This window comes from Alligator mississippiensis, chromosome 5 (assembly GCF_030867095.1).
Source record: "Alligator mississippiensis isolate rAllMis1 chromosome 5, rAllMis1, whole genome shotgun sequence".
In the NCBI taxonomy this organism is placed as follows: domain Eukaryota; kingdom Metazoa; phylum Chordata; order Crocodylia; family Alligatoridae; genus Alligator; species Alligator mississippiensis.
This window is the reverse complement of record NC_081828.1, coordinates 190,214,521-190,241,751: the sequence shown is the minus strand read 5'-3', so window position 1 is coordinate 190,241,751 and position 27,231 is coordinate 190,214,521. Positions and strand designations below refer to the sequence as shown.

Sequence of the window (27,231 nt, the reverse complement as noted above, 5' to 3'; positions counted from 1 at the left end):
CACAAAGAGTAGTTTCCCTCTTCCCTGTTTAGGTGTGCACGAAGAGTGGTTGTTCCTTAAGGACATGATCCTTGAAGCACAAAGGAAGTCCATTCCCATGTTGTGAAAAGGTACCAGAAGAGGTACGTTTAGAAGAGGTTTAGCCAAGAGGTACTTTGGTACCTCTTGGCTAAACAGGGAAATCACAGTCCTTTTAAGAAGGAAGAAAGAGGCTTATAAACAATGGAAGCTCAGGGCTGGCCCCGAGGAGAACTATTCCACAACAGCCCACATTTTCAGGGAACAGATAAGACAGGCTAAAGCAGCAACCAAACTTAGATTAGCAACAGGGATAAGACAACAAGAAGTCCTTTTTTAGGTACATAGGGAACAGAAGAAAAACAAATGGAAATGTGGGTCCATTTCTCAACAACTCAGGAGAGTTGGTTACCAGTTCCCAGGAAAAAACTGAACTTCGGAATGACTACATTGCCTCGGTCTTTCACCAGACCAAGGGGAAAACCACGCCAGGTAGAGTAGAGGATGAGCACAGTAGGAATAATTGCCTTCCTCCTGTTGCCATAAAATTGCTGTATGACCAATTAAAAAAATTAGATGTATACAAGTCAGCGGGACCAGATGATCTTCATCCAAGAGTGCTGAAGGAGCTGGCTGAAGTCATTGCAGAACCCCTAGCAAAAGTCTTTCATGACTCATGACACTCTGGAGAAGTTCCTGAGGACTGGAAGAGGGCCAATATTGTGCCCATTTACAAGAAGGGCAGGACAGAGGACCCAGTAACTATAGGCCAATCAGCCTAACTTCCATCCTAGGGAAGATCCTAAAAAAGTTCATCAGGGAGTCTATCTGTGATAAGCTTCCAGAAGGTAAGATTCTGAATGACAGCCAGCATGGCTTCATGGTGGGCAGGTCTTGCCTTACCAACCTCATCTCCTGTGACCAGGTAACTTGCCACCTCGACATGAGAGAGCAGGTTGACATTGTATACCTTGACTTCCAAAAGGCCTTTGATCTAGTATCCCACAATGTTCTCATGAGAAAATCAGAGGATTGTGGGCTTAACTCCAAGACAGTCAGGTGGGTGAGAAACTGGCTGCAGGATAGGACCCAGAGAATCATAGTAAACAGATCTGTGTCATCCTAGTGAGAAGTGGGCAGTGGTGACCTGCAGGGGTCAGTGCTCGGTCCAGTACTTTTCAACATCTTTATTAATGATTTAGACGTGGGGGTGAAGAGCTCACTGGCCAGTTTTGTGGACGACACCAAGTTATGGGGGAACATGGTCATGCTTGAAGATAGGCTACAGATACAGGCAGACCTAGACAGGCTGGCAAGCTGGGCAGATTGGAACCTGATGAAGTTCAATGTCAAGAAATGTAAAGTGTTCCACCTTGGGATGAGCAACCCCTAACACCAGCAGCACCAAACTGACTAGTGGCACAAATGAAAGGGACCTGGGGGTAATAATAGACCACAGTATGAATATGAGCCAGCAGTCTGATGCTGTAGCCAGTAGGGCAAATAATACTCTGGCATGCATCAATCAATGCATCTCCAGCAAAACCAAGGAGGTGATTCTTCCGCTGTACTCAGCACTTGTGAGACCGCAAGTGGAGTACTGCATCCAGTTCTGGGCACCACGCTTTAACAAAGACGTGAACCTGTTCAGCCTCAGCAAGAGGAGGCTGAGAGGGGACCTGGTGGCTGCCGACAAGCTCATCAAGGAGGATCAACAGCAAATAGGCAGAGCTCTTTTCTCCCCAGCACCAGCTGGGTGATGAGGAACAATGGTCATAAGCTGATGGAGAATAGGTTTAGGTTGGAGATCAGAAGGCAATATTTTACAGTTAGGGTGGCCAAAATCTGGAACCAGCTTCCCAGGGAAGTGGTCCTCACCCCCTACCTTGGGCATATTCAAGAGGAGGTTGGACAATCACCTGTCTGGGGTCTTGAGAACCCAGCATTCATTCCTGCCTGTGGCGGGGGGTCAGGCTAGATGATCTGCTCAGGTCCCTCCTGACCCTAGCTACTATGAAACTATGACAGGCTTGAAAGAGTCCAAAGAAGAGTCACCCATATGATCAAAGTCTTAAAAGGCAAGCAATGCAAGGAAAGGCCGAGGGATCTGGGACTCTTCAGTCTGAGGAAGAGAAGGCTGAGAGGGGACCTGGTAGCAGCTTACTGCTACACTAGGGGAGTACATCAAGGGCTCAGTGACCAACTGTTTACCAGGGCACCCGAGGGGAAAACCAGAAGTAATGGACACTAACTCCTGGAAGATTGCTCTGGGCTCAGCATTAAGAGAAAACTTCTTCACAGTCAGGGTGTCCAGACTGTGGAATAAGCTCCCTCCAGCGGTGGTGCAATCACCTACCCTGGAAATCTTCAAGAGGAGACTAGACAGTCACCTTGCTGGGGTCACCTGACCCCCAGTTATCTTTCCTGCCTAGTGCAGGGGGCTGGACCCAATGATCTTCTGAGGTCCCTTCTGGCCTTATGATCTATGAACGCCAGACTCCTTAAACAAGGTTTATTCTCCCAGCTCAGCCAAGGTGTATGCTGAGGAGAAGAGCAGAGAAAGTACTTCAGGGATGTCCTCAGGGCCAACTTGGAAAAAAAAGCAACATTAATGTCAGCTCATGGGAGACTGTTGCCCAGGACCACCCCAAGCGGAGGATGCGTCTCCTTCCGGGATCTCAGTACTTTGAAACCTCATGACAACAACAGAAGATGGAAAAGCGGGAGTAGCGGAAACAGTGCTTCAGGGACCAAATCAAGAATCCAGCACCACTCACCCCACATAGAAATAAATGTCTGAGCTGCATTAGACCTTGTCAATTCCAGATAGGCCTCATTTGCCATCTTCGGACACACAGATTAAGACAGTCATCCTCAACTGTGAGGGATTGCCTTTTATGTGCCTTGCCAGCTGCATTTCAAACATGCCTTGGCTTTCCTAGTTTTCTCCTTGCATGCTTGCAATACTTTTATACTCTTCCCTATTATGACGACCAAGTGTCCACTTTTTATAGGTTTCCTTTTTGAGTTTCAACTCCTTGGAGATTGCTGTCTAGCTAGTCTTCTATTGTGTTTCCCATTCTTCTGCTTCAGCAGATGTCCCAATAATTACATCCCTCATGAGAGCCTATTTCTGCAATTTGGAAGCTTCCATCGCTTGTTTTAAAGAAGGCCTTGTCCACCACCTCCTCTTGGTTTGGACGCCATTAGCAGATATCCATTATAACATCTCCCATGTTCCTCTCCCCTCTGACCTTTACTCAGAGGCTTTCAACAAACCAGTCTGCCTTCCACTTTGTACTGCACTTCAGAACATGTGTACATCACCTATATATACAGGACAAAACCTTTTATTTTTTTCCCCTGCCTGTCTTTCCTGAACAAGCTATATCTATGACTAAACTCCAATCACATGAACTATCTCTGTAATCCCAATTACATCATAATTCTATGATTGTACTAGGACTTCCATTTCATCCTGTTTCTTCCCCATAATTCTCACATTATTATATAAACATTTATCTGACTGCCTTGTCCTCTCCCAAAGGATGTTGCTAAGGTTTCCATTATTGCTTCCCCTTAATAAGTTTTTATCCAGTCTCCTGGCTTTTTACTTCTCTGGGCTTTTGTCTCCATCCCCCCAGTTAATTTAGTTTAAAGCCCTCCTCACTAGGTTAGCAAGCCTCTTCGTTACGTGGACCTCATTCCTTTCCAGCAGTCCGTTTTCTTGGAACACTATCCCAAGGTCAAATAAGCCCAAGCCCTGCAGATTACACCATCTATGCAGCCATGTAGATGTTATAAACCTGTTGCAAACATGGAGAGTTAAGTTGCAATTATAAGAACCATGTTTGGTTCTAACAATTTAGTCACGTAACAAATCATTATTAAGCCTTCATAAACAATTTATAAATGGAATCTTAATATAGTACTTTATTTGGTTATATATGAATAGTAGTAATGTTGTTCTTTCTCAGGCTGTGCTCCCTTATACCTTACCACTACTAAAGCCAATATAAACTCATGGCTGTGAAAAAATACCATAGACTAAATTTCTCAACTTAGTCTTTCAGGCCCCTGGCAGTTATTTCCATCAAACAACAGACCATACCGGTCCATGGAAACATCACACCATGTGACCTGTTTCATGTTCACAGGGGAGGCTATCCAAAGGGGAAGAAGGTGCCTTGGGAACTCCCTTGGCCAGCACTCACCAGCAAGCAGACTGGAGAGCTGAGGGCAGGGGTTGTTTATCCTCACCTTCATTTGTGCTGTGCTGGGACTGAGAAGTTAGCTGGGCTTCCCCCTCTCCCACTTTGGAGTGAAGGAGATGTTCCTCTGACCCTTATGCAGATCTGGAGAGATCCCCATCTCTCCCCAGGTCAGACAAGTAAAGCGTGTCACTTGAGTGTTTGTTTACATTCTGGCTTGCATAGAGAGATGCTAAATGGCTTCTTAAAGAAGCAGCCGTGAAGGCTGGTTGGAGACAGGGAGGAGGGGTGATGAATCATGATATCTCTTGCTGCTGTGCCTTGAGGAAGAAAAGTTAAGCTCGAGTCACAGAGTTCCCTTGCAGAAAGAGTGGGGAGGAGGGGTAGGGAGAGGAACAGTGCACCCTGTGATACTGGACTTGCCCAACCTGTAACATATGCCACAGATTCAAATTGAAATGAGATACAAACAAGCTGGAAAGATATTCTACAATCATGTTACTTGTAACATCTTTGAGGCTGGTTCACCATTTTTGTGGCTTATCAGGTGATAAAGTGATTGAATTTGTGGCATGTGATTTATCATGTGATGTAACACATTAACCATCCCAGGGATGTAAAAATGCATACCATTTTTACTGCAAAGGATCAAAGACTTGGGTAGGTTGGAGAAGTGTCGGTAGTTCTTCCTGTTCTTGAGGTAGTCATTTGGGGCGGGGGGGTTCCTCCTGTTAAAAAGATTATTTTATATCATTTTGGTTAAGTAGCCAAAATAACTGGCTTTTGCCTGTCTACCTTCCTAGTATTCTGTGTGTGCTTTTGTGTTCCCTATGGAAGTCTCTTTTCAGCAAAATTAATATTTAAAAAAAAATCTTGAGAAACGACAGCAACAGAAAAAGTTTGAACAATTTTCTCCATTTACCTCAGTGAAGTACAGTATAAACATCAGAAGCTTGTTAGAACCCTTTCGGTGAGAATGGAATTATTGATTCCAGTCCTGCTGTTGGTGAAATAAGAAACTTGGCTGCTGTTTGTCAGACAGTGAGCTTTTGGATCACAGGATTGCAGGCAAAAGTATGTCTCACTTGGTAGTGGACAAGCCTGTTTCCATTTTGCTTAAATCGTTGGCTGTGTGTTGCACTCTGCTAGTTTTTATGAAAGCCATTGGCTGCCTGCAACAGTAACAGAGTCTCCAGCTGATTAGCACTTCCTTCAATAGCAAAATGTCACTGAGGCAGTGGGAATATATTGTGGTTTATAAGTAAAATGCAGCCAAATACACATACTTTTAATGGGTCATAGGAAAAGAGAAGTGGATGATGAGATGGCTGATGATGGTTAACTTGTTTGAAGATTTATAGGGTTTTTTTTCCCCCTGGTACACACAGCCTACTCAAAAAATGTTTTGATTCTTCTATTTTTTTTTAACTCAGCACAAGAATAAAATCCTAGGAAAAATATGTTTATACTATAATTGTGACAGAAACCTGTTTGAATATTTCTGTCCATTTTCTGAATGATGAAATGTTAGTTGGATTATCCCAGAGAGGTCCAAACTTTGCCAGGAGCATAGTGGTTGCTTCTGTTGCACATAAAAATTAAAGGCAAATGCAGTTTTTCATTTTTAATATGGAGCAATAACCTCTGAAGTTGCAGGTTCCAGTCTTTAACACAAAGTTTTGTCTTTACTTCATGGTAGTCCACATAGTAAATAAAAACATTGCAGACCAGAAACTTATCTTTATAGTTCACAGCTTTGCATTATGACAGAACTCCTGGGATTGTGTTTGGAACATGGGCTGAATTTTAGTTATTCATGCATTAGTTTGACGTCTCTTTTGCTGTTTTTAGACTTTCTGCATTAATTTTTTAGGATGCTAAATTCTTAATGTATTTTCTTTTAAAAAATCTTGAATAGGCTCAGTCTCAAGGAGCAATTACATTTAAAATTATACCTAGTGTGAAAGAGGAAATGCCAGCTAAAGATGGCAAGGTAAGCACTAATTTATTTCATAAGCTGTTTATGATGACTCTTCTGATCAAATGTTAATGTTCAGTGCGACACACAGGCAAATTGAAGACACCCATATGGATGTATTTAATTAGCAGGATTTAATTTGACTAAATCATATGAAGGGGAATATTATTCCTTTCCTCTTCCCCTGCTTGCTTTCCTAGGCATTTAATTAGGTACACACTGCAGGTTCCAGGGCTTCTAACACATGCCCAATAAGAGTGGGTAGATGAGGGGTTAGCCACCTTCAGCCTGCTGGCCACATTTGACCTGCAAAGAGACTTTATCTGAGCCACTAAGCCAGATGTTGGGGGCAATTTTGGGGAAAGTGCTGGCTTACTTTTGGAGCAGGCTGCAGTAATTCAGCCTGCTGTTGCTAAAAAATTGCCAGTCCCTGGGGTATGTCATTTTCAGCCACACCCCTAGAATTTAACTGGCTTCTGAAACCTCTTGTAAAAACCCACCTGTAAGGAGGTAAAGTTACTAAGTTGGACTGCAGTCAACAAATCCTTCAGATGACCTTTTCTCTTTCTTAACAGAAAGTCCACCATTAAAACCTTGAGCCTCTGTTTTTCTTTGGGAAATTGACCCTTTTAGCCTTTCTTGACCCTGAACTCTGTTAGCAGGTTGCAACATGCTAAATGTCTTATAACTTCCTAAAGTTAAACTTCGACATAGACAGTTCACAGCAACAAGCATTTCTAACAAGACCTAAGGTCTTTTGTACATTGAAAAGAAAAAAAAGAGAAACCTGTGACTTACACTTGCAGATATGTTTGTATCTGAAATAAAGCTGTTTGTTCCAGATGTTTATCAGAGCTCTGTTTGACTACGATCCTAATGAGGATAAAGCAATTCCTTGTAAAGAGGCTGGGCTTGCTTTCAGAAAAGGAGAGATCCTTCATGTCATGAGCCAAGATGATGCAACCTGGTGGCAGGCCAAGCATGACGGTGATGCCAATCCCAGAGCAGGCTTGATCCCTTCAAAGCATTTCCAGGAGAGGTGAGCTACTAAGCAGCACACTATAATTTTTCTCCTTGTAAAAAGAAAGCCTTTGTACTGCTTTGCAGCATAGTTGTCATACATGTGCTCACAGATTACAAGGTTATGATAAACTTTAAAACCTTGTATTGCAGTAAGACAGCCAAACTTGGAAGCTCACTGCCTAAATAGTTTGGATTTCCTCACTTGTCTGGCTAGAATGAATAATGACAAAAACTGATAGGATAGTGCTGATCGAGTTTGGAAGAAAGGCCATATGGAAAATAGCACATCAGTATCTGTATTCACATTGATGTGCTATGCAGGAATAAGCTGCCGCTGTTTTTGGAGAACTTACAAAAATGTGAGACTTAAGGATTTAATTTTTGTAGAACTTGAATAATTGCATTGTTTTGGGTTCATTTTTAAAAAAATCTTTCAGTTTCTTTTACAAGAGTGTCATGATGCTGAGTGTGTATTAATCCCAACCTTGCTATGAAAACTGAGTCTGTCCCTGTCACCTCCCATTTTCTAGAAGATTTGCACTGAGAAAACCAGAAGTTCAGATTCAGCCACTGAAAATTTCCAACAGAAAATCATGTAAGTATGTTAACCTGGAATAGAAATTATGCTCTTGATCTCTAACCTTTAAAACATCAGTTTGTTTCATCCCAGTCAGGAGGATTTACTACTTGAAGGCAGACTAGCTCAAGGATCTCATTGTCACAATACAAATGTTTTGTGGGTTCTTTAATAAATATTTACATATGCAAACTGAAAGCGTGTTTTTTCTTAACCTTCCAAATTCTTATTAAAAATGTGGGCCCAATTTTAATCTATGAATAGGTCATTCCTTTTAAAGTTAGTACAGATTTTTCCTGCTGACATACCACAATACTATTATAGGTAATAAATACAAACTAAATTGGGACGTCATCATTTTTAGATGGAGTTAATGTTTAAAAAGATAAAATCTCAGGTACTTACGACTTTGCATACTGATTTTTTTTTTTCCTCCTAAATTAGGCATCCATGTTTTTGATTGTTTTGTTTTTTAAGTTGGGATGTACAGTTCCATGACAGCCTTTGATGTAATCTTTTCTTACTATGTTTATAAAACATTTATTTTTAATGGTGTTGATTTTTAAATAGAGCTATTGCACAATACAAGAGGAAAAAGCTCTTAAGCAAGGACATACATTGAAATAAATACTTTCTCTCCACTGGAATTTACATCAGCATATGGTTTAAGTATCAGTGCCTATTTCACTTGACCTGTTATTTCTTTTAGTTGTGCAGGCTCATTACAAAATACTTCTCATTGTGCTCAATCAGTCTATGATCAGATCTAAATTTGAAATGAAAACAAGTTTAAATTTTTAACTAGAAATCTACAAAACCTAATCCTGAAGTTTCCATCAGTGTCTTTTCTTTCACTTCCCCAAAATTATACCATTAAAGCTATAACAAAACTGAGGGTGTTGGCTATAATAGCAAAATGGTTGTTAGTTTGCACTGTTATATTATGAAATATTATATTATGTATTTGAAATTTTCCAATGATGGAATTTTCCCAAATTTACAACTTTTGTTCCCTTTAGTTAAATACTTTTTAAACAGCTTTTAGGTTTTAGCAAACTTTGCTACTCAGACAGCAATATTGAATGAAAATACCTCAATAATGTATTGTGGAGCCGTAAGGGCTAAATTATAATATGTTGACATGAGATCAATTCCAGTTTTCATAGTATTTTAAATCTTTTGTTACTCAGTAACCTTTTTTTCTGATGAACACTTTCTGCTTATGTCTAATCTGCTCCTGTAAGCTCAATTTGCTTTGAATCAGTATCAATAAGCTTTTATGCTTCTAGTGTGTAGCTTCTCTTCTGGTTTTTCACTATCTTGAAGTTTTTAAACAAATGATTCTCAAGCATTAGTCAGTAGTACCTTCCAAGAGGTGCATCAGGTTGTACAACAACACTATGCCCATTGTAGATCCCTCTGTGGTAGGCTTTTTCTGCTTGGAACCTTTGTGGGACACTCGGTAAACCTTAGAAGATGCAGGTCTTCTTTCCAAGTACTGAGGGAATTAGGCTATGATTCAGAGAAAGCTGTGGTGTGTACTCTTTATCCACAGCCCTGATTAACGCCTCTAATTCTGTTTGGAGATCAGATGAAGAGAAAGCCCCTTCCACATAAACCCTCTTGAAGCTTCAGCCTAACGGGGAACATGCAGTCAGGCATCTAAGCCTTATCCATTTCATCAGACTCTCAGTTTTGACTAGGAGACAATGACTTTCTGTGGAAGAAGAGAGCTCTGGAAGTCGCATTTATAGGTCTGTCTTACTTCAGATCCTCTGGGGCAATCTTTCACTATCTGCTCCTTACAACTTTCTCAAGACTACTGGATATGAGAAGGCATTGTTCTGAGCTGAAAGCCATCCTTTACCCTGGGACCAGGCAAGAGTTTTTATTGTGGAGCAGGTCTTCATATAAGAAGTGTGTAAAGTCCTAGGTACATCTAGGAAGAATTTACATGACCATGACATTCAGGTCAAATCTCAAGGAAGAGCACACCACTTGCTTCTTCTATGAGGGTACTAGGAAGTCTTGAAAAAAGTTCACTATAGAGATTGCTCTTTCCAAGATTATGTACTTTATCATCATCCAGAGCCTTGTTATGAGATTGAGAAATCTAACTCCTTCCTGTATGTGAATACTGTGGATCAGAAGCTGATGGGAAAACAAGCTGCACAGATCTAAACAGGCGATAAAATTGTTGTATCAGACAGTATTGGGGAAGGTGACATTGGAAGCAGATTTGTTGAAGAAGTTATAATGGAATGGGTAGCATGTCACCTGACATCCTTTATAGCTACCTAGTTGGTCATAAAACTTGATATCCAGACAGACTAGCTTATATGAAGATCCATTTCCCCAGAACAATACAAGTTGCCCCAGGAAGAGTTTCAGATCTTGTTCTGTTTTTTGGTGGTTGTGAACAGACTCAAGTTTTGTAGCTGTTACAAGTAGGGGAGAAGAAGGAATCACTGATACCATGGGTACTGAGGAAACTCAGATCAGATGTGACATGTTTGATTGCTCTAGGGATATCCCTCTTGTTCACAGTGTTTAGACTTACTAATTGAATCAGTCTCAAATTTCTTCCTTTGGCTCAGGATCCAGTGTTCCACAGCTTGCAAGAAGCACTGTTTAAAAATTTTGAATTCTCCTTTCAAGATGGTCAGAGTGTATCAGACCAATAGCCACCAACCTAAAGTTAAGACAAAAAGAACCTACCATCACTTGGGGAAAATTATCTTTCTGGTTCAGAAATAAAGAGTAAGAGAACCTCTCAACCTTCTCTCTCCGCAAGAGAAGGTTGAGAGGCGACCTTGTGGCTGCCTATAAGTTCATCACGGGGGCACAGAAGGGAATTGGTGAGTACTTATTCACCAAGGCGCCCCCGGGGGGTTACAAGAAATAATGGCCACAAGCTAGCAGAGAGCAGATTTAGACTGGACATTAGGAAGAACTTCTTCACAGTTCGAGTGGCCAAGGTCTGGAACGGGCTCCCAAGGGAGGTGGTGCTCTCCCCTACCCTGGGGGTCTTCAAAAGGAGGTTAGATGAGTATCTAGCTGGGGTCATCTAGATTATGCAGGGGGTCGGACTCGATGAACTATTGAGGTCCCTTCCAACACTAACATCTGTGAATCTATGAGTAAGATACAGATTTCTGCCGCTTCATCTGGTCCCAGAATTTCCCCAGTGAGAGTTGTAAGAAAAGGAAACTAACCCACTGTATGCTGCAGGGAGCCTTCAGGGATCCCCTTGACAGGCTTTCCTGGTGGTGGTTCTTTATGTACTTACTGGCTTTGTGAAGTCAGCCAGAATCACCTCACTTAGACTGCCAGGAGCCTCAATTAAATTTTGCATAGACTCTGTTCTCCATTGCCTTCAAGTCTAAAGATTTAATTTTTCTTTCTGGCTATTAACCAGGCCTTGTTCGTAAGTATCACTTACACCACGAAAGTGGGAGGATTCAGCTGCTTCATCCTATAGCTTCTTAAAACCTTCACATTAAGGTATTTTCTAGTTAGACCCAGTTTCATCACAGAGGTTTCCCTCTCCCCTTTTGTCAGTCTTCTCTAAAGTGTGTTTGTGGCATCCCTCAAATGCGGAGCTGTTGAAACCCAAGTTTCAGAAGTCCCAAGTCAAAGGACAAGGCTTCTCATTGAGTCACAGTGAAATAAATGTCTGTATGTTTGTATTGTGTACAAAAAAAGAAGATTGCTTCAGCAGGTAAAATCTGCAGCAGTGATCTAGTATTTGGTCTGTACGTTCCCATGGCAGCATAGAACTGTCAGTGCTTTAGTGGAAGTGGTTTTCCCTTCTCATTTAGCTTTAGTGAGGTCTATTACTGTTCTGGATATTGGTCAGAAGGCAGAGCAGGGTGGCACCTTAGAGATTAATTGATTCAGAGAGGCATAAGCTTTTGTAGGTGACAGCTTGCTCTGACAGATTCTGGATACTAGTGGCAGGGTTGGTGGTGGGGAAAGGTCATTTAAAGGGTATTCAAGTTACAAGGTTCCATTGGCAAGTTCACTTTTTGTGAAAGGATACCCTGACTAAAGCCCAGTGGGCGTTTCTCATTGTATTCTGCATGTATTCTGTTTTCTTGATGTACGAAGGTATAGAAGCCTTAGTAAAGCTCAAGTAGTGGAAGAAGGGCTGTTAGGCTTAGTATCATACATATAATATTCAGTGGAGCCACCCAAACAGAGACCTAAAACAGCCAGCAGCATGTATAATAACCTAGTGCAAGATTGCTGGCCTTCCTTACAGAAATAACTTCTAAAGAGAAATCAGAATTCTTACTTCATTTGAAGGAGGAGCTAACTGTGTGGTGGATTGTAGTATTTGTATTCTGTCCATAATCTCAAATGCACAGCAAAAATATTATATAAATTAGCAATGTTGTGTGTTCAATAATAGATTCATAACAGAAAAGAACTTACTCAGATTTTGGTCATGTTAAAGTGCTGTTGTAGCTGTGATGGTTCAAAAATATGCAAGAGGCAAGGCTTTCTGAGTGGTAGCTTTTATTGGACCAACTGCATGGTTGGGATTAAACAAGCTTTTCAGTAGCAATTTCAATTTTTATTTTTAGCATTTGTGGGGGTGGTTTGTTCATTTAAAAAAGTCGTAGCTATACATTTATCAGACAGATAAGTTTATAGTAAAATGCTAAGAGAATTTAACTATAGCACAAGCAGGTAACAGTTTTAAGTCTCCTGTCTGCAGAGTCAACTGTTTGTTATATAAACAAATGCATCTACCAGAAATAAGTAAATCCTGTGGCAGTATAGGACACAAAGAAATGCTTAATTAAAAAAAAAATGCATATATTGGCAGAGTATGAAGCTGTATCACATAGATGGTGTTAGAGGATGGGGGCAAAACCACACATGTTGCATTAAAAAATTAGTGAAAATCAAATTTTTCCCTTAGAAAATGGAACGTTATGTAATAGTGGACTGACTCTCCAAGTAAGGTGACAGGAAAATTGTCAGCACAAGTAAAAGATAACATGGGTAAAATAATGGAAAGGGAAACATTAGGGATGGGGAAAGCAGAAGACAATTAGAGAAGTGATAGTGATGATGTGGAGAGAGAGGAAGATTAGAACAGGATGATGGGGAGAGAGGAGCAAATTGTATTTGGTGGGGTAACACAACACAAGTGAATGGACTTGGGGAGAGGAAGGTAGAAAAGTAGGAGTCGCACAGAATGACAGTGCAGCAATATTTGTAGTGTTATGGTGTTAGAGTTCAGTTCTGACTGGCCCATTGAACTTTTATTTTTATAGAAGTCTCATTGAAATGCCAGTGACCAAAACACAGAATATAGTATTTGAGTTTTCTCTGAGTTTTTAATGATGGCTTGGTGAAACTCAATCTTTTAATATAACACCTTAATAATGACCTCCCTAATATTCAGCCAGAATCACTTTCTAACTGTGTGGAATATGTTAAAGATGTGATGACATGTTGATAAATTAATATAAAAACCGTATAATGTCTTTGTTTAAGGTTTTGCATTCAAGTTTATAATAAATTGGGGAAACATATTCCTTTGAGAGATCTATTGGACCTGGAAGGGAAAACTGTTGAAAGCCTTATGGAATATACAAGTGCATTATGGGATGGCATTGTACATAATATGAAGGTTGAAAGAAAAGCTCATATTTATTCCTTTCACACTTATTTTCTTGCTATTAAGATTTTAAGTTCCATAGTTGTTAGGAGCTGGAAGGGACCTTACAGATCACCGGGTCCAGCCCCACTGCACTTGGACAGGAAAGACTGCTGGGATCAGATGACTCCAGCAAGATGGGCATCACGATGCTTTTTGAAGATCGCCAGGGTGGATGATTGTATCACCTTTGGGGTGAGCGTGTTCCAAAACCTTGGCAATTGACTTATAAAGAAGTTTTTCCTTATGTCTAGCCTGAAGTGATCCTCAATCAGCTTGTGCCCATTATTTCTTGGCCTCCCCTGGAGGGCTGTGGTGAACAAATGTTCCCCCAGGCCCTGATGTATGCCCTTGATATACTTATAGGCTGCCACCAAGTCCCCTCTGAGTCCTCTCTTCTCCAGACTGAACAGTTCCAAGTCTTTCAGCCTCTCCTCATATGACCTGGTCTCTAGGCCTCTAATCATGCATGTGGCCCTCCTTTGGACTCTCTCAAGCTTCCCCACATCCTTCCTGAAGTGCGGCGCCCAGAACTGGACACAGTACTCCAGTTGCGGTCTCACCCAGGCCGGGTAGAGAAGAAATTGATAGCATCTCCCCTATTTCAGTGTTAACTGCCACTAGACATTTTTTGTTTAGTAATTAATGCTGCAGAAAGATTTGATTGATAAAACAGCCCTGACAATAGAAATATGTAGGTTAAGATATACAGTAGAAGGAAAGAAAAATGTGAAGGAAAAGAAAAGGAATGGAGACATGCAAGACAACATACTAAATATTTCATTCCTGAATATTTTTGTTGTTATTATTTCTGCACACAACACAAAATGCTGGCAAACTTTTGAAGCTAAACTTATAAACTGCTGAGAGCTCATTTGCATCCCTGCTTTGTCTCCCAAACTGTTTCCTCCTTCCTTTCAGCATCAGAATTTTCTTGTCCTTATTTACAGCATCCTTCTATTCCTCATCTTAATCCTGCAGCACAGTCAGTGTGAGCCACATTAAACCCCTACACCCCCAAGTGTGCTTGCCTAATGGTTCCTAATTCTTAAATCCACCCTCCATTTGTAAGGCTTTGAATGTAAAGACAAGCTTTAACTTGATGTGGGAGGATAGAGGAAGGCGATCATCTGTCCTTCTGAGTTCTACACTCATTTCTCTATGAAAACATGCACAGTTATTGCCTGAGCCCTCCAGGAAGCGCATGCTTCATACTGCAGTATTAACAAAAACTATATTGGTTCCTCTAGGAATCTATCTGTTTATGATGCAAAGCCACAGAGCATAGAAATTCAGGCAAAATATGTCATTTCTATCAATAAAACGGGTAAAGCCAAAGCCCTCACTGGTGAGGATGGAAGAGGGGATAATTGGCCAAAGTGCTGCCTGTCTAGGACAGGGGTGGGCAATTATTTGGGTCTGTGGGCCACATGGGGAGTTCTGATGAGCCATTGTGGGCTGGGTCAGCAACCCCCCCCCCCCCCGCCCCCAACCCACTTGCCCACACAGCAGCTCACCAAAACTCCCTAAGACAAGTGATCTCATCACATCCACCTGGCCACGTGGGTCCTGACTGGTCTTCATGGAGACTCTGGGATCGTGAGGCAGTGACAGCATGGGGCTGGGGCTGGGGCCTAAGACAGAGCCGCAATCTGCTCCCCACATGCCTTTGCCCACAGAACAAGCACCTGTTGCCAGAAGCATGCGAGCAGCAGATTGTGGCTGTGTTCCACACTCAGCCCAAATGGGGCCAAGGCTGAGATCCAGGGGAGTGGCATCTGGGAGCAGGATGGGAAGGCGGGGCTGGGGCTGAGATCACAGGGCAGACAGAGCCCTGCAATCCCAGCCCTGGTCCCATGCACCCGCCTGTCCTGCTCCCAGATGCGGCTCCCCAAGATCTCAGCCCGGGCCCCATCCTGGCCAAGCACAGAGGCATCATCTGCTACCCGCACACCCCTGCAACAGGTGCTGGTTCTGCAGGCAGCAGCATGCAGGGATCAGATCGTAGCTCTGCCCAAGGCCCCAGCTCCAGCCCCATGCTGTCACTACCCTGCTATCCCAGGGTCTCCGTGGAAACTGGCCATGACCCACACAGCCAGGGCACATAGGCAGCTGGAGAGGATAGGGCCATGGGAGGGTGGGGAGTTGCATCTGGGGCCAGGTCCAGAATCTTGGGGCAGTGTCAGCGTGGGGTTGGGGCCAGGGCAGAGCCATGATCTGCTCCCTGTGTGCCCCCAACCACGAAACCCATGGCCATTGCAGGGACGTGTGGGAAGTGGGGAGCAAATCACAGCTCTGCCCCAGTCCTGCACCATCACTGTCCTAAGATTCAGGCCTATGACCCCAGCCTCACTTGCCCATTCCACTCCCGAACATTGCTCCCACCCTCATGTGGTCCCATCCCATCCCATCCACCCGGCCATGCGCTCTGCCCACGCAGGTCCTGCGTCCAGCGGTGGGCGTGAGGCAAACTTACTGGGGTGCCTGAGCAGCAGGGTCGGGTCTGACAGTGGCCGCTGCTGGAAGTAGACACTGCCGTTGGGGCTGCTGGAAGCAAGTCCAGCTGCCACACTGCCCTATCCCTCCTTCACACCTGGGGCCAGCGGGATCAGCTGCATGCATCATGACCTGGGCTGCCCCCTGCACCTGGGCTGGGAGGGACTGAGGGACCCATCATGGGCTGGACAAAATCCTTCAGCTGACCATATTTTGCCCACCCCTAGTCTAGGAGTTGGAAGGCCCATGTTCAGAGGTTGCGATTAAGCTACTTGGTTAATTTTTGGAATATGCACTTTCAGAACTCTCTTTTTACTAGAATTACATACTTTAAAGCAGAGATGTCCAAATTGCACCTGTTCAGCAAGGTGTTTTCATATGTTAGCTTTAAATCAAAACCCAGTTCAAACTTCAGCAAAGTTTTCCTATTCCTCATTAGAAACTTATACACTTTGGCTGAAGTTTTAAAAACTTAGCTATTTAAGTGAATAAAAATTTAGGAAGATAATATTTACTGGGGGAATATTATAAGTATAACTCCCCAGTATACACACACATTAGTGGCTGAACAGGGTAGTCCACAGACAGTGCAAAAAGCTTCCATTTAGGCTAAGATGAGGTGTAGCAAGATCCTGTGTGAATGGAAAACTATTCAGAAAATAGCATGAGGGGGTGAAATACTCTAAGTACCGCAGTTGTGGCCAACAGAAGCCAAACTTTTTATATCTGTAGCTTGGTACTGTTCACTTTTTTGATAAAGAAATTATCTAATCTCTTGGAAAGGAATATAAATTTACTTGAATAATCAGCAAAATAGTTAATATGCCCAATTCATTAAATTGTAAATATACCAACTGGGCATGACTTTCCTTCGATGTAAACTTTAGTTTTGCCTTAATAGCATGGATTGTTTGTTCGTATGCTCCAACACGTGTGGTTTCTGGTATGAAGAAACAGTTTGTCATTTTCAAGGATACTTTATACTTGCTGTAACACATAACTGGCATTGACTAAAGGAAAAAATTCTCAAAGATGGAAAGAGATGTTCAAACATCTTCATTGAAAAGCTGTTTATTTTGTATTTCAGTGTTCAGCGTAGATACTTATTGTGGCAAAGTCATCATCATACAGTCTTTTTAAGGCTTTAAAGCATATTTTACTTCTAAATTTTGATTTAACCATATGTGATTGGCACCACATGAGCAAGAGGAAATATTTAAATGCAGCCAAATGGTATTCATTCAAACAAGATGTAACCAGTTTATTCAGAGATGAGTGTCTTGTGGATTGAAGGCCACATTCTGCCAACAAAAAATTTTAAACAGAATAAAAGAATGAATTCATTGTACGTACCAATTTTGAGAGCCAAACATTTAGAAGAAATGTATAGTAGGGCTTTACAGCTTGTTACAATAAGACCGTTCACGTTTGATCACCTATCCACTCATAGCATCTACGTATAGTATGTTTGATACATTAATGCCCCATGTACATACAGTTATATCAAAAAACAAAATATTGCAATATTACTCTTAGGTTTTGCCTGCATCTGTTACTAGAGTCAATCTTAAGATCCCCCCTAAAATCCATAAGGACCAGCCATCTATGGTGTAAAGCCCTGTGTGTGGCCTCTGGCAATAGTCCAGGCTAACCTTGGAACTTCTGTTGAACTTTAAGGTTTCAAGTTGACTCTTCCTCATTTGAGCTGTAGTTCTTCCTTTTCTGTAGTGTGCTTTGAAGTGTTCCCTGTTGTGCAGACCTTAGTCCAAGTGTGCTAGCAACAATGCCACTATTACCTGTTCCTCAATTTGTAAAGAGATTCTCACACTCTGCTTTCTGTCTTTGCCATATGCGAGAAGAGAGAGGTAGTCTACAGGCTAATCTCTAGAAGGCATCTGCTTTCTAAGTAGGTAGCACAATGTGGATGCCTTTTGGATGTGCTGAAAGTTATGATATAGATGGAGAAGAATAGCTCATGTGGGCTGATCGAGGGTGACTTCCTTATTGACCCCATGTATCAGTATAGACATACCTGTTTTGTTAACTTAGCATTTTTGTTCACGGATCACTTGGCATTTGTAGTGTCTTCCATCTGAAGATCCCATAATGTTTTACAAATATTTGTTTCCCGAGACCATGAAATGGATAAGGAAATTTACACAGAGTTCAAATTTCTCAACATCATATAAAGCAACAGTGGAAAAGTGAAACTAGATTCTAAATATCTCTGCACTGAATCCCAGGCATTAACCATGAGGCAGTCCTTCACTTTCAAAATAATCCTGGCAGAGATATTCAAATTGAACAGAATATAGTGAAATCAAATTTGATCACCTTAGATTTACTTTTAATTAAAAATCCCTTTGATTCACAACCCCTTTTCTCTCCACTGTCTCCCCCAATCGCCCATGCACACAGTCAGCACCTCAAAATGAACATTATGAAACAGTTCAAACCCAAATTGTAAATGCTTGGCTGTTTGCATCTACCGAATCAAGAACATTCTGTTCACATTTGGACATGATTGCTGTAAATCCAGATTCTTGTTCATTATGGTTCCTTACTTGCTTACTGGAACCAAGCGGAGCTTGAGCAATAGAGTAACATTTACTTATATTCAGGGGCTAGCACAAAACTGTTGGGTCTAATTATAGGCCTATGAGCCTTTGACAAAATTCATTTAACAAAAACATGATGGAGGAAGAACAAGAGTTAAATCTAACACAGGGCTGGACTGGCTACAGCCAAGGCTGGGAACTTCAACTGGGGTGAGCCAATGCTCCTGTTGGGAGCAAAGCCAGAGATTCCTGGCTAGGGGGTCTTGCCCCTCCACTTAGTGTTAGACTGATTGCCATATTTGGGGTCAGGAAGGAATTTTACCCCATGGTCAGATTGATATGGACTGTGGGGGTCTTTGCCTTCTTGCAGGGGGCATGGCCCTCTACCTTGGGACCTCTTGAGTATATATTGACAGCATTTATAGAAACAGGACACTGGCTGGCTTGGTTCCCCTGATTTCCCTGTGTCAGGTTAGGGTGTTAGGTCTTCGTTGTGTCAGGGTTGATGGTAGTCTTATATAGAGTTTAGTTTGTGGTTTTATGGGGTGGTTTGAATCGGGATGATCCTGCTTTAGGCAGGGTCTGACCTCTGGAAGTCCCTTCAAGCCCTACTTCTTTATGACTCTATGGAGGCCAGAAGCAGTTGAGGTCTTTTATTTTTTTTAAGTGGCCCAAGGTTTTGAACCTTGTAAATGGTCCCATTCCCATGAGACCCCTACACAGTTATAAATACTTTTTAATTAAAAGATCTTTGTATCCCAAATACAGCATTTCTATACTGAATAACGTATAAAATCATGAACCCTCCCTTGCATTTCCATTATCTCTCTGAAGAATGTATTTTTCCTTGTCTTTTTTTTTCCTCCTTCTCTCTAGGGCTTCCTCTTCTATCATCTCTGTCATTCTTTTTTCTGAATTGTTCCTTGCTTTCCATTGCATTCTTAGTCTCTTAGTTCATTACTGGGAGCTACCTGTTTCCATTCCATAATATCTTATTGGCATGGCAAACTATACCAGTCTGGTCTGTCTTTACCTTTGGTACCATACACATGTAAATTTGCTGTCCCTGTGTACTTATTTCATATACACAGAGCTGCTAGTAGTAGCTTCATGCTGTAAGGGTGGACCTGATGATCTTGCGAGGTCACTTTCAGCCCCTTACAATCTATGAATCTTTGAAGGGTGAAGTTACACAATATGCTTAGATCACACTAAGGATACACAAATGTGAGTGTCCACACATTAAAACTAATTAACTCATGCTAAGTGCCCTCGGAGTATCTCAAAGTTGCATCTCTTCAGACAAAGGTTAACTCTGGGCCATGCTCGTGCTCATGTTATGGTAACTAAGCATGTTAGGGTAACTTCAGTCTGCGGCATAAAAATAAAATGAGCAGTTTGCAGTCTTCTAGCATCCCAGGGTGCACTGTTCCCAATCCCTCCTCCGTCTCTGTAACAAAGCAGGGATAGAGCCCAGGTGGCTTGGCTTCTAGCTATGCTTCTGTTCACCAGCCCTCCAGTGGCAAGTCAGAGCAGTACAGGCAGTAAATGGTATTAAGTAGGGCTGTGCGAAATTTCACCAACAGTTTCGTTTCGAGGCTGTTTCGACTTGTTTCAAGCTTGAAACAGCAAAATTGAAATGAAACAGAGAGCTTTGAAACAGGCTCAGAACGAAACAAGGCAAGTTGAAATGTTTCTAAGCTCAAGCTGGGCTTGCCTGCAGGGAAACAGAAACTAAAGTAAGGAGGGGGAGGGGGGAAAGAAGTGCTGTCATTATTGACTGTGTAGCTGGCCAGTAACTGTCATCCTTTCCTGAGGTCCCTTCCAATCCCAGTGCTCTGGGGGAGGGATGGAAAAACTGCATAAAAGGCAACATTGTTTGAACTGCCCTGCTTTCTGCCTTGGTGTCAGTTGAATGAGGGCACACCTTAACACGCATACAGTGTCACCCACCCATGTCACAAGTTTTGCCTGTCAGCAGCTAGAGGTGCAGGCCCCAGAACCCAGACTCCCCCTACACCTATCTCCTTGACAGCTGGCAGGCTTTGTGGCCGCAGCAGGGCCTAGCAGGTCTGCAGTTTTTCACCCCTCTGTGCCCCAAGACAAACACAGGCCCACAAGCATCCATGGCACTAGTTTTGCCTGTCAGCAGCTAGGGGTGCAGGCCCCGGAACCCAGAAACCCCTGCACTTATGTCCTTGAAAGCTGGCAGGCTTCATGGCCTCAACAGGGGCTAGCAAGCCCACAGCTTTCACCCTCCTGCACCTTAACACACAGTGTTACCCACATCATGAGATCTGCTTGTCTGCAGCTTGAGGTGCAGTTTCCCCCAAACCCTGCACCTATCTCCTTGAAACTTAGCAGGCTTCGTTGCCTTAGCAGGGGCTAGCAAGCCTGCAGTTTTGACCTTGCTGTGGCTTAACATATACATGTGACATGGGTTTTTTGCTTTCAAGACTTTGAGGTGCAGTTTCCCTGAAACCCCTACACCTATCTCCTAGAAACTTGGCAGGCTTCATGCCCTCAGAAGGGGTGCCATTCCTGCAAGTTTCATCCAAATCAGGGCAAAAATAACAAAGTTTTAGGCTGTTTCAAGCTTCCCCATTATAGCCTATGGGTGAAACGTCAAAACAGCATCAAAACAACTAAACTGTTTCGACAAAATGAAATGGAAAAGCAGTTTCGAATCGAAATGAAATTCGAAATGAAATGCTGTTCCATCAAAATGTCGAAATGCAACAGTGCTGTTTTGCACAGCCCTAGTATTAAGCCTTAAAGTGCGACTGCTCACAGCACATTCTAACTTTAACATTGTTTAACATTCCACAGATTTAGCATGGTCTAAGTGTAATGTGTAACTTCACCCTTTGTGACCTGGTAACTGACCTCCAGCTTTGGTAGGGGTTGGTGATTATCATGTTAACTAACTGGCATTTAGCTAATAACCAATTTTAGCACTGTTAGGTGAGTGCTGTGTCACTGCACCAAGAGCTGTCAGGACCTAGTGGTTTCCTGAATACCTTTATTCACCATAGACTAAGTAGTTAAGGAAACCAAGGTGGAACACAGTAGCCAAAAGGGGAAGAGAGGCAGTAATGGTAGTAAGGAAACCAGAATTGGAAGCTGCTTCAGGTACCTCAGCACAACACTTGGCAGTTAGAACGATGCCATATTGTTTCTGCTCTTCCTACTTAGTGACACCACATAATGCCTTAGAAAAGTCAGATATCGTTAGATTATTACAAGGATGATTGAAACCATCTCCTTAACTTCAGAAGTCCAATTTCTTGGGACAAAAACATGGAACCCATTCATCTTTTCCCATTTGATCTCTAGACAATGGACGTACAGTGCTTCCATATCACCCTGCTAGTTTCTGAACTGGGAAATGTGTTGTGTGTGTGTGTGTGGTTTGTCATCCCATATTATTTTGCATATATTGAGTTAATTGTCAGAATACCAGATTTCATTTGGAAATAAGGGTCTTTGGACAGGGCATCTGTAGCATCTTCACACAATATGGAACAGGAGTGTCTTTTGGTCTCTTAAAAAATGTGTGATTACAGACATCTGTGGCTTTGTCTCCTGCAAAAGGAGGTAGAATAAAAACTTACGAACTTGTACAACAGGAGATATGGGGATAACAATCTTTCTATCAAGTGAAATAATGCAAGGATCAGTCTTGCAACCTTCACCTCAACTTGTTAGCAAGGAGAGAAGGAATAGTACTTCCCAAGAAACTGACCTAGCATTGCAGGTCTAGCCTCAAGAGGACTTCTCATTTTCAGAATCACAGGGCTAGGCTGACTGCCAAGAAAGTCAGAAGCATCCCAAGGCTTTACCTCAGTCAAAAAAGTCCTCCAGGTTTTTAGAAGACTCCAGATTGAGTGAATAAGCTAGCATCCTCTTCACAACCTCTTAATGCCACATGGTCACCTTCTGTATAAACAAGTAGAACTTGTAAATAGGCTTTCTAGGTGCCCTAGAAAGGTCCATATCTGGATATCATGCTACAATATTCTCTCTCCCCTACCAAGGAGCATTTGTGTCTATCCAACCAAATGACACGTGAAAGGTGCATTTTGGTACTTGGTTAGACAGAGTTGTGAACCATCCTATATCTCCGAGTCTTGAGATACAAACTAATGAAAAAGGGGTTAAAAATACCATCTCAAGAATCAATCTTATACCTTCCAAAGAAAAGCATGGGCTTTGCACCATGGACTCCATAGACACTCATGTGGACCTGGGAATACATTTAGCATATCCTATCTTTGTGAACAGCATGTCCAATTTAGCATATTGACTTGCTGGGATCACCCTTCCCTTTTTCCCCGGAGTTGGATATATGTACTCTTCTCTTTATACAAATGTATTTAACATCTTACACTATTAGGGCCTTGTTACATGTCATACTTAGGCCATGCTAAAGGCCCTTAAAATGTGAGCGTCAGTGCAGTAAAGCAGGAAAACTCATGCCAAGTGATCTCTATGTGTCTCACAGTTATGCCACTTCAGGTGAGGAGTACCTTTGGGTCGTGCTACTCAGCTTGTATTGCAGTAATGTTAGTTGGCTTCACAGGAGAGAAAACAAGCAATTTGGAGGCCTCCAGCACCCCAGGCTGCACCACTCTCAGGCTCCCCATTCCTATTCTGTGGATCATCTACCCACCTACCCAAGCTCTACAGTCTGGGGGCTGGTACTGCCAGGGGACTGCCCCCTACACAGTACAGCAGCCCTAAACCAACCAGGCCCCTGGCAGCTCCCTGTTCGAGCTTCCTTTAGGAGTGCAGTGCCACAGCCACTGGGAGGGGGCTTTGTGCAGCAGGAGCGTAGAGCCATCAGAAAGAAGAGGGAAGCATGTTCTGTGCTCTCATTGCACAAAACTCCCTTCCAGTGGCTGCAGCTCTGTGCTCCTAGGGGAAGTTGGAGCATGGAGCTGCCAGAAAGAAAAGCTGCCATACAGACCCCACAACCTCCCCCTTTCTGGCTACTCTGTACACCAGTTTCCCCTATGAGCATAGAGCCACAGGGTCTCTGCAGCACATCTCTCTCCCATCCCCTCTCACCCAAGAACAAGAATACACAGGGCTGCAGAGGAAGCCACATCCCCCATTAAGCCACCTGGCCAGCAGAGATCTGGCATGGCCTGGCAGAAATATGCCCAGGCAGTGTGGGAAAATTTCAGTTAACCATGGTTAATTGAACTTTCCCGTGGCTTTTGCCTGGCTCTGGAGAAAGATGGGTACCCAATCCCTGATACAGGGGGGCTAGACCATGTCATTGGAACCACCTGGCGTGGGGCCAGCTGGCTGGGATTGAGGGCTTCCTGCAGCACAGCGCTCTTCCCCTTCTCCCCCAGCCCACCCAGAGCAGGAATACAACCCAGGCATCCTGGCTGTTAGCCACACCCCTGCTTACTAGCCCTCCAGCACCAAATCAGATCTGTGCATAACATTCCATAATTTTATCAGGTGCAAGTTATAACATGCAACAACCCCCTAATTAGAGAAGAAAAGCTTAGAGCTACCAGTTCTGCTAGGGAGTTGTTCTAGTTTACTGTTGGCAAACTATGTCTGTAGTACATATTACAATACAGTTGTATGTTTGGACTCCTAGACATATAAATTGTTGTGATAGGATAGTGTCAGAATAAACATTAAAGGATAAATAATTTACTTTTTCCAGGCACTTCATGTAGTTATAAATATAGACACTTAAATAGCTCCTAGAACTGAGTTGCAGCAGCAGCTCCAAAGTGTGGAAAACTACATGAAGATTGGTAGAAGTCCTGGTTTAAGATTAAATCAGTTGCATCATCATGTGAGGATTTAGCAGCATTACATGCATCTAAATTTAATTCCAGATAGATGTCCCTCACAACTGGATAAGGTTATAGGTCCCAACTGTTAAATCAGTAGCAGAAGATGAAGAATACATGATGATGGAGTTCCTTTTTCCTTAAACTCTTCTTATACAAACATAACTTAAACATTTAAAGGCCATCTAAATTTGAGTATCTCTGCAATATAATACTTACCTAAAAACATTTAGAGTAGCTCAATATAGCAATTTTTTTCCTATTATAAAGTATTAAACAATAATACTCTGTTTTTTTGGCTGTTCTAAGATGAGGAAACGATTGAGTGTGGTAGGTGCATTTTTATTTCTTCTCAGATTTAACTTTTCATTTTTCAGCTATGTTTTCAGCCATCTAATCATTTCCTTTCCTATTTTTTCCTTTGTGCTTCTCAGAGGAAATTGAAGGTACATGTACAAAAGTTTCCCTGCATAGCGCAGTAATTTTATTTTGAGAACATGTGTTTAGAATTACATTGAATGTAGTTCAAAGTTTATAAGAGATGTTATATACACAAAGCTTCCATATTACCACCAATAATATTGAATCATATTAAAAAATGTTTAAAAAATATCCCTCAAGCTAATCTTAGATGTCTTACATAGCGGTCAATAATTTGACCTACAGCTATAAATGGTTTTACATTTCTTTTAAGTGCCGGGAAATAAAGGTACGTGCAAAAAAGAGGAGCAGTGCCATACGTAAAATAGCCTTGGTAGAACTTACTGAGTGAGATGGATTGTATAGAATTGGCTTCTGACTTGATTACAGGGCCCTAAGAGGTCTGTTTTTTCTATTCATACATTGTGGCAAAATACAGTAGCTCATTAATTGTTTTCAAATCCATTATAATTAATACTGAGGAGAGTATTTATTTGAAACGCGGTAAAAAAATCCCCCCATATTATGTAAAGTACTTCTTTTCTTTTGTGTGAAGCCTAGGTTGCTACTCACAACATATGTTAAAGCAATAGCAGCTGATCTCTTATAGGGTTTTTTTTTCCTACCTAAAAGGATTTTTGTTTATAAAGGCATTAGAAAATGTAGCTCATATTTTTGATCAAAGGGCCTCTGGCATGTAAAAATATAGCCATTTTATATAAAATGAAAGGGCACGTTTATGATCAAAAACCTTTCTGTCTAATCCAGTGAGCCAAAATTTAAAGCTGAAGTCTGATAATACAGTTTACCAGAGAGCTTGATTTACATTAAGTATTTTTGCGTTTTCTTAAATGGCATCATATTTTCTACTTTTTAAAGTGATGATAAAATGCAAGTAATATAAAGTTAGATACCCTTCTAAAATACTTTTTTCATTGCTGTCATGAAAAGGCACTGTGTAAAAAGGTAAGAATATTATAGTATGCATGCTGCAAAAGTCCAGAATACCTCCAGCAAAAATATAAAACAACTGAAATTGTTTTATGTTTTTATATCAATGGCTTTTTTATGCTGTGCTTTGTACGGGTGTCATTTACAGTAACTCTTCTGCATTTGTGTCTGGGCTTCTAACTATTCTGCTTTATTTCTTGGCTTTTGTTCTGTATGCTTTTACACTTCGTCCAGAAGATGCTGAAAATGCTGGTCACTACAGTGGAACCTATTTAGGTGAGCAATTAGTTATGAAAGACAATTTCTTCCTTTCTTTCAGCTTCTTCCTGGAAATACTGTCTTGTTGTTTTGGGGTATCAAAATGCAGTTGACATCCAGATCTCCTTCTGGTGCATGTTTAAGAGCATGAATGTTGAAATAAAAATGGCTCATTGGATTTGACATAAAGGATTTACATAGTTACTGTAATACTTGTTTATTATCATTGACATTCAGAAGCTATTAAAACACTGGGTTTTTTTTATAGTCAAGATAATATAATGCAACTACAAGATACTGTTACATGGTAAGATTACATGACTTAAATTTGGAGAGAAACTAAACAGACTTAAACTATAGCAAGAAATATTAGAAAAAAAGATCAGCTCATCTACTGCATCATGAAAAAGGTGAGTGAAGGTTTAAAGAGACTCTTTCCAGGTTTGATTGAGCTACTCTCTTCTCTTACTTTTTTCATTACTCCTGTTTGTAAAGTCTAATTCATCAGGATAGGTTGGGATTTCAGCACTAATATACAAGTGGTCTCTTCTTTCTTTTTACTTTCAAGTAAAATGAGGTGTAGCTAACTCCAGCAGATAAATTTTATCCTAAAATAGAATAATATTTAACAGCCTTTAGTTCCAGTTTCAAGCTTTCAAATGACAAACAATAGGAAAATTGAAGACAGAAACTCTGAGAGATGCTTTTTAACTCCTGAACCTTAATATGAGGTTTTGAAGAACTAGTGGGCAGGACTTTTTATTCTTCTGAGGCCTCTTTGTGCCACTTGACAGATCCAAAAAGGAATTATCCCTCCCTCTCCACCCCCCCCCCCGGGAGTAGGCTGACCGAGATAGATCTTATGCCAACCAGTTCTCCTCTTACCATTCATGTTCTCATACTAAGAGGAAGGAACTGGGAAGAACATGGAACTGAGCAATCTATTGCTCCTAAACCTCCATCTTATGCCTGTTATATAAACCATACTACAAAACAAGCTTCTAACAGCTTGATCCCTAGATTTTGCCATCCTCCAGGACTCAGACACCATTTTTAAATCCTTGTGTAGAAGATATGAGGAAAACTTATTGCTCCGTACAGAGTACCAGTTTTATGTCTGGTTTTATGAGGGACTAAAGTACAACTGGAAAACTATATTTTGCACATGATTCCAAATGCGCTGTCACTCGATGACTTCCTTTTCAAAAGTTTTTGAAGTGGAAAGATTAAACCTCCAGCTATCTA

At 41.7% G+C, this 27,231-nt stretch overlaps 1 protein-coding gene across 7 annotated transcripts in view; it reads left to right on the top strand.

Annotated features, from left to right (window-relative positions):
* MPP7 (MAGUK p55 scaffold protein 7) overlaps positions 1–27,231 on the top strand; it is a 277,171-nt gene that overhangs the window by 210,316 nt on the left and 39,624 nt on the right. For 6 of the 7 annotated variants that reach the window (XM_059729112.1, XM_059729113.1, XM_059729114.1 and 3 more), the window contains 4 exons: positions 6,148–6,222; positions 7,050–7,246; positions 7,761–7,825; positions 25,966–26,004. In XM_059729112.1, coding sequence (XP_059585095.1) covers positions 6,148–6,222; positions 7,050–7,246; positions 7,761–7,825; positions 25,966–26,004 — 376 coding nt within the window. The remainder of the gene's footprint in view (positions 1–6,147; positions 6,223–7,049; positions 7,247–7,760; positions 7,826–25,965; positions 26,005–27,231) is intronic. The other variant, XM_006263073.4, reaches the window with a different exon arrangement.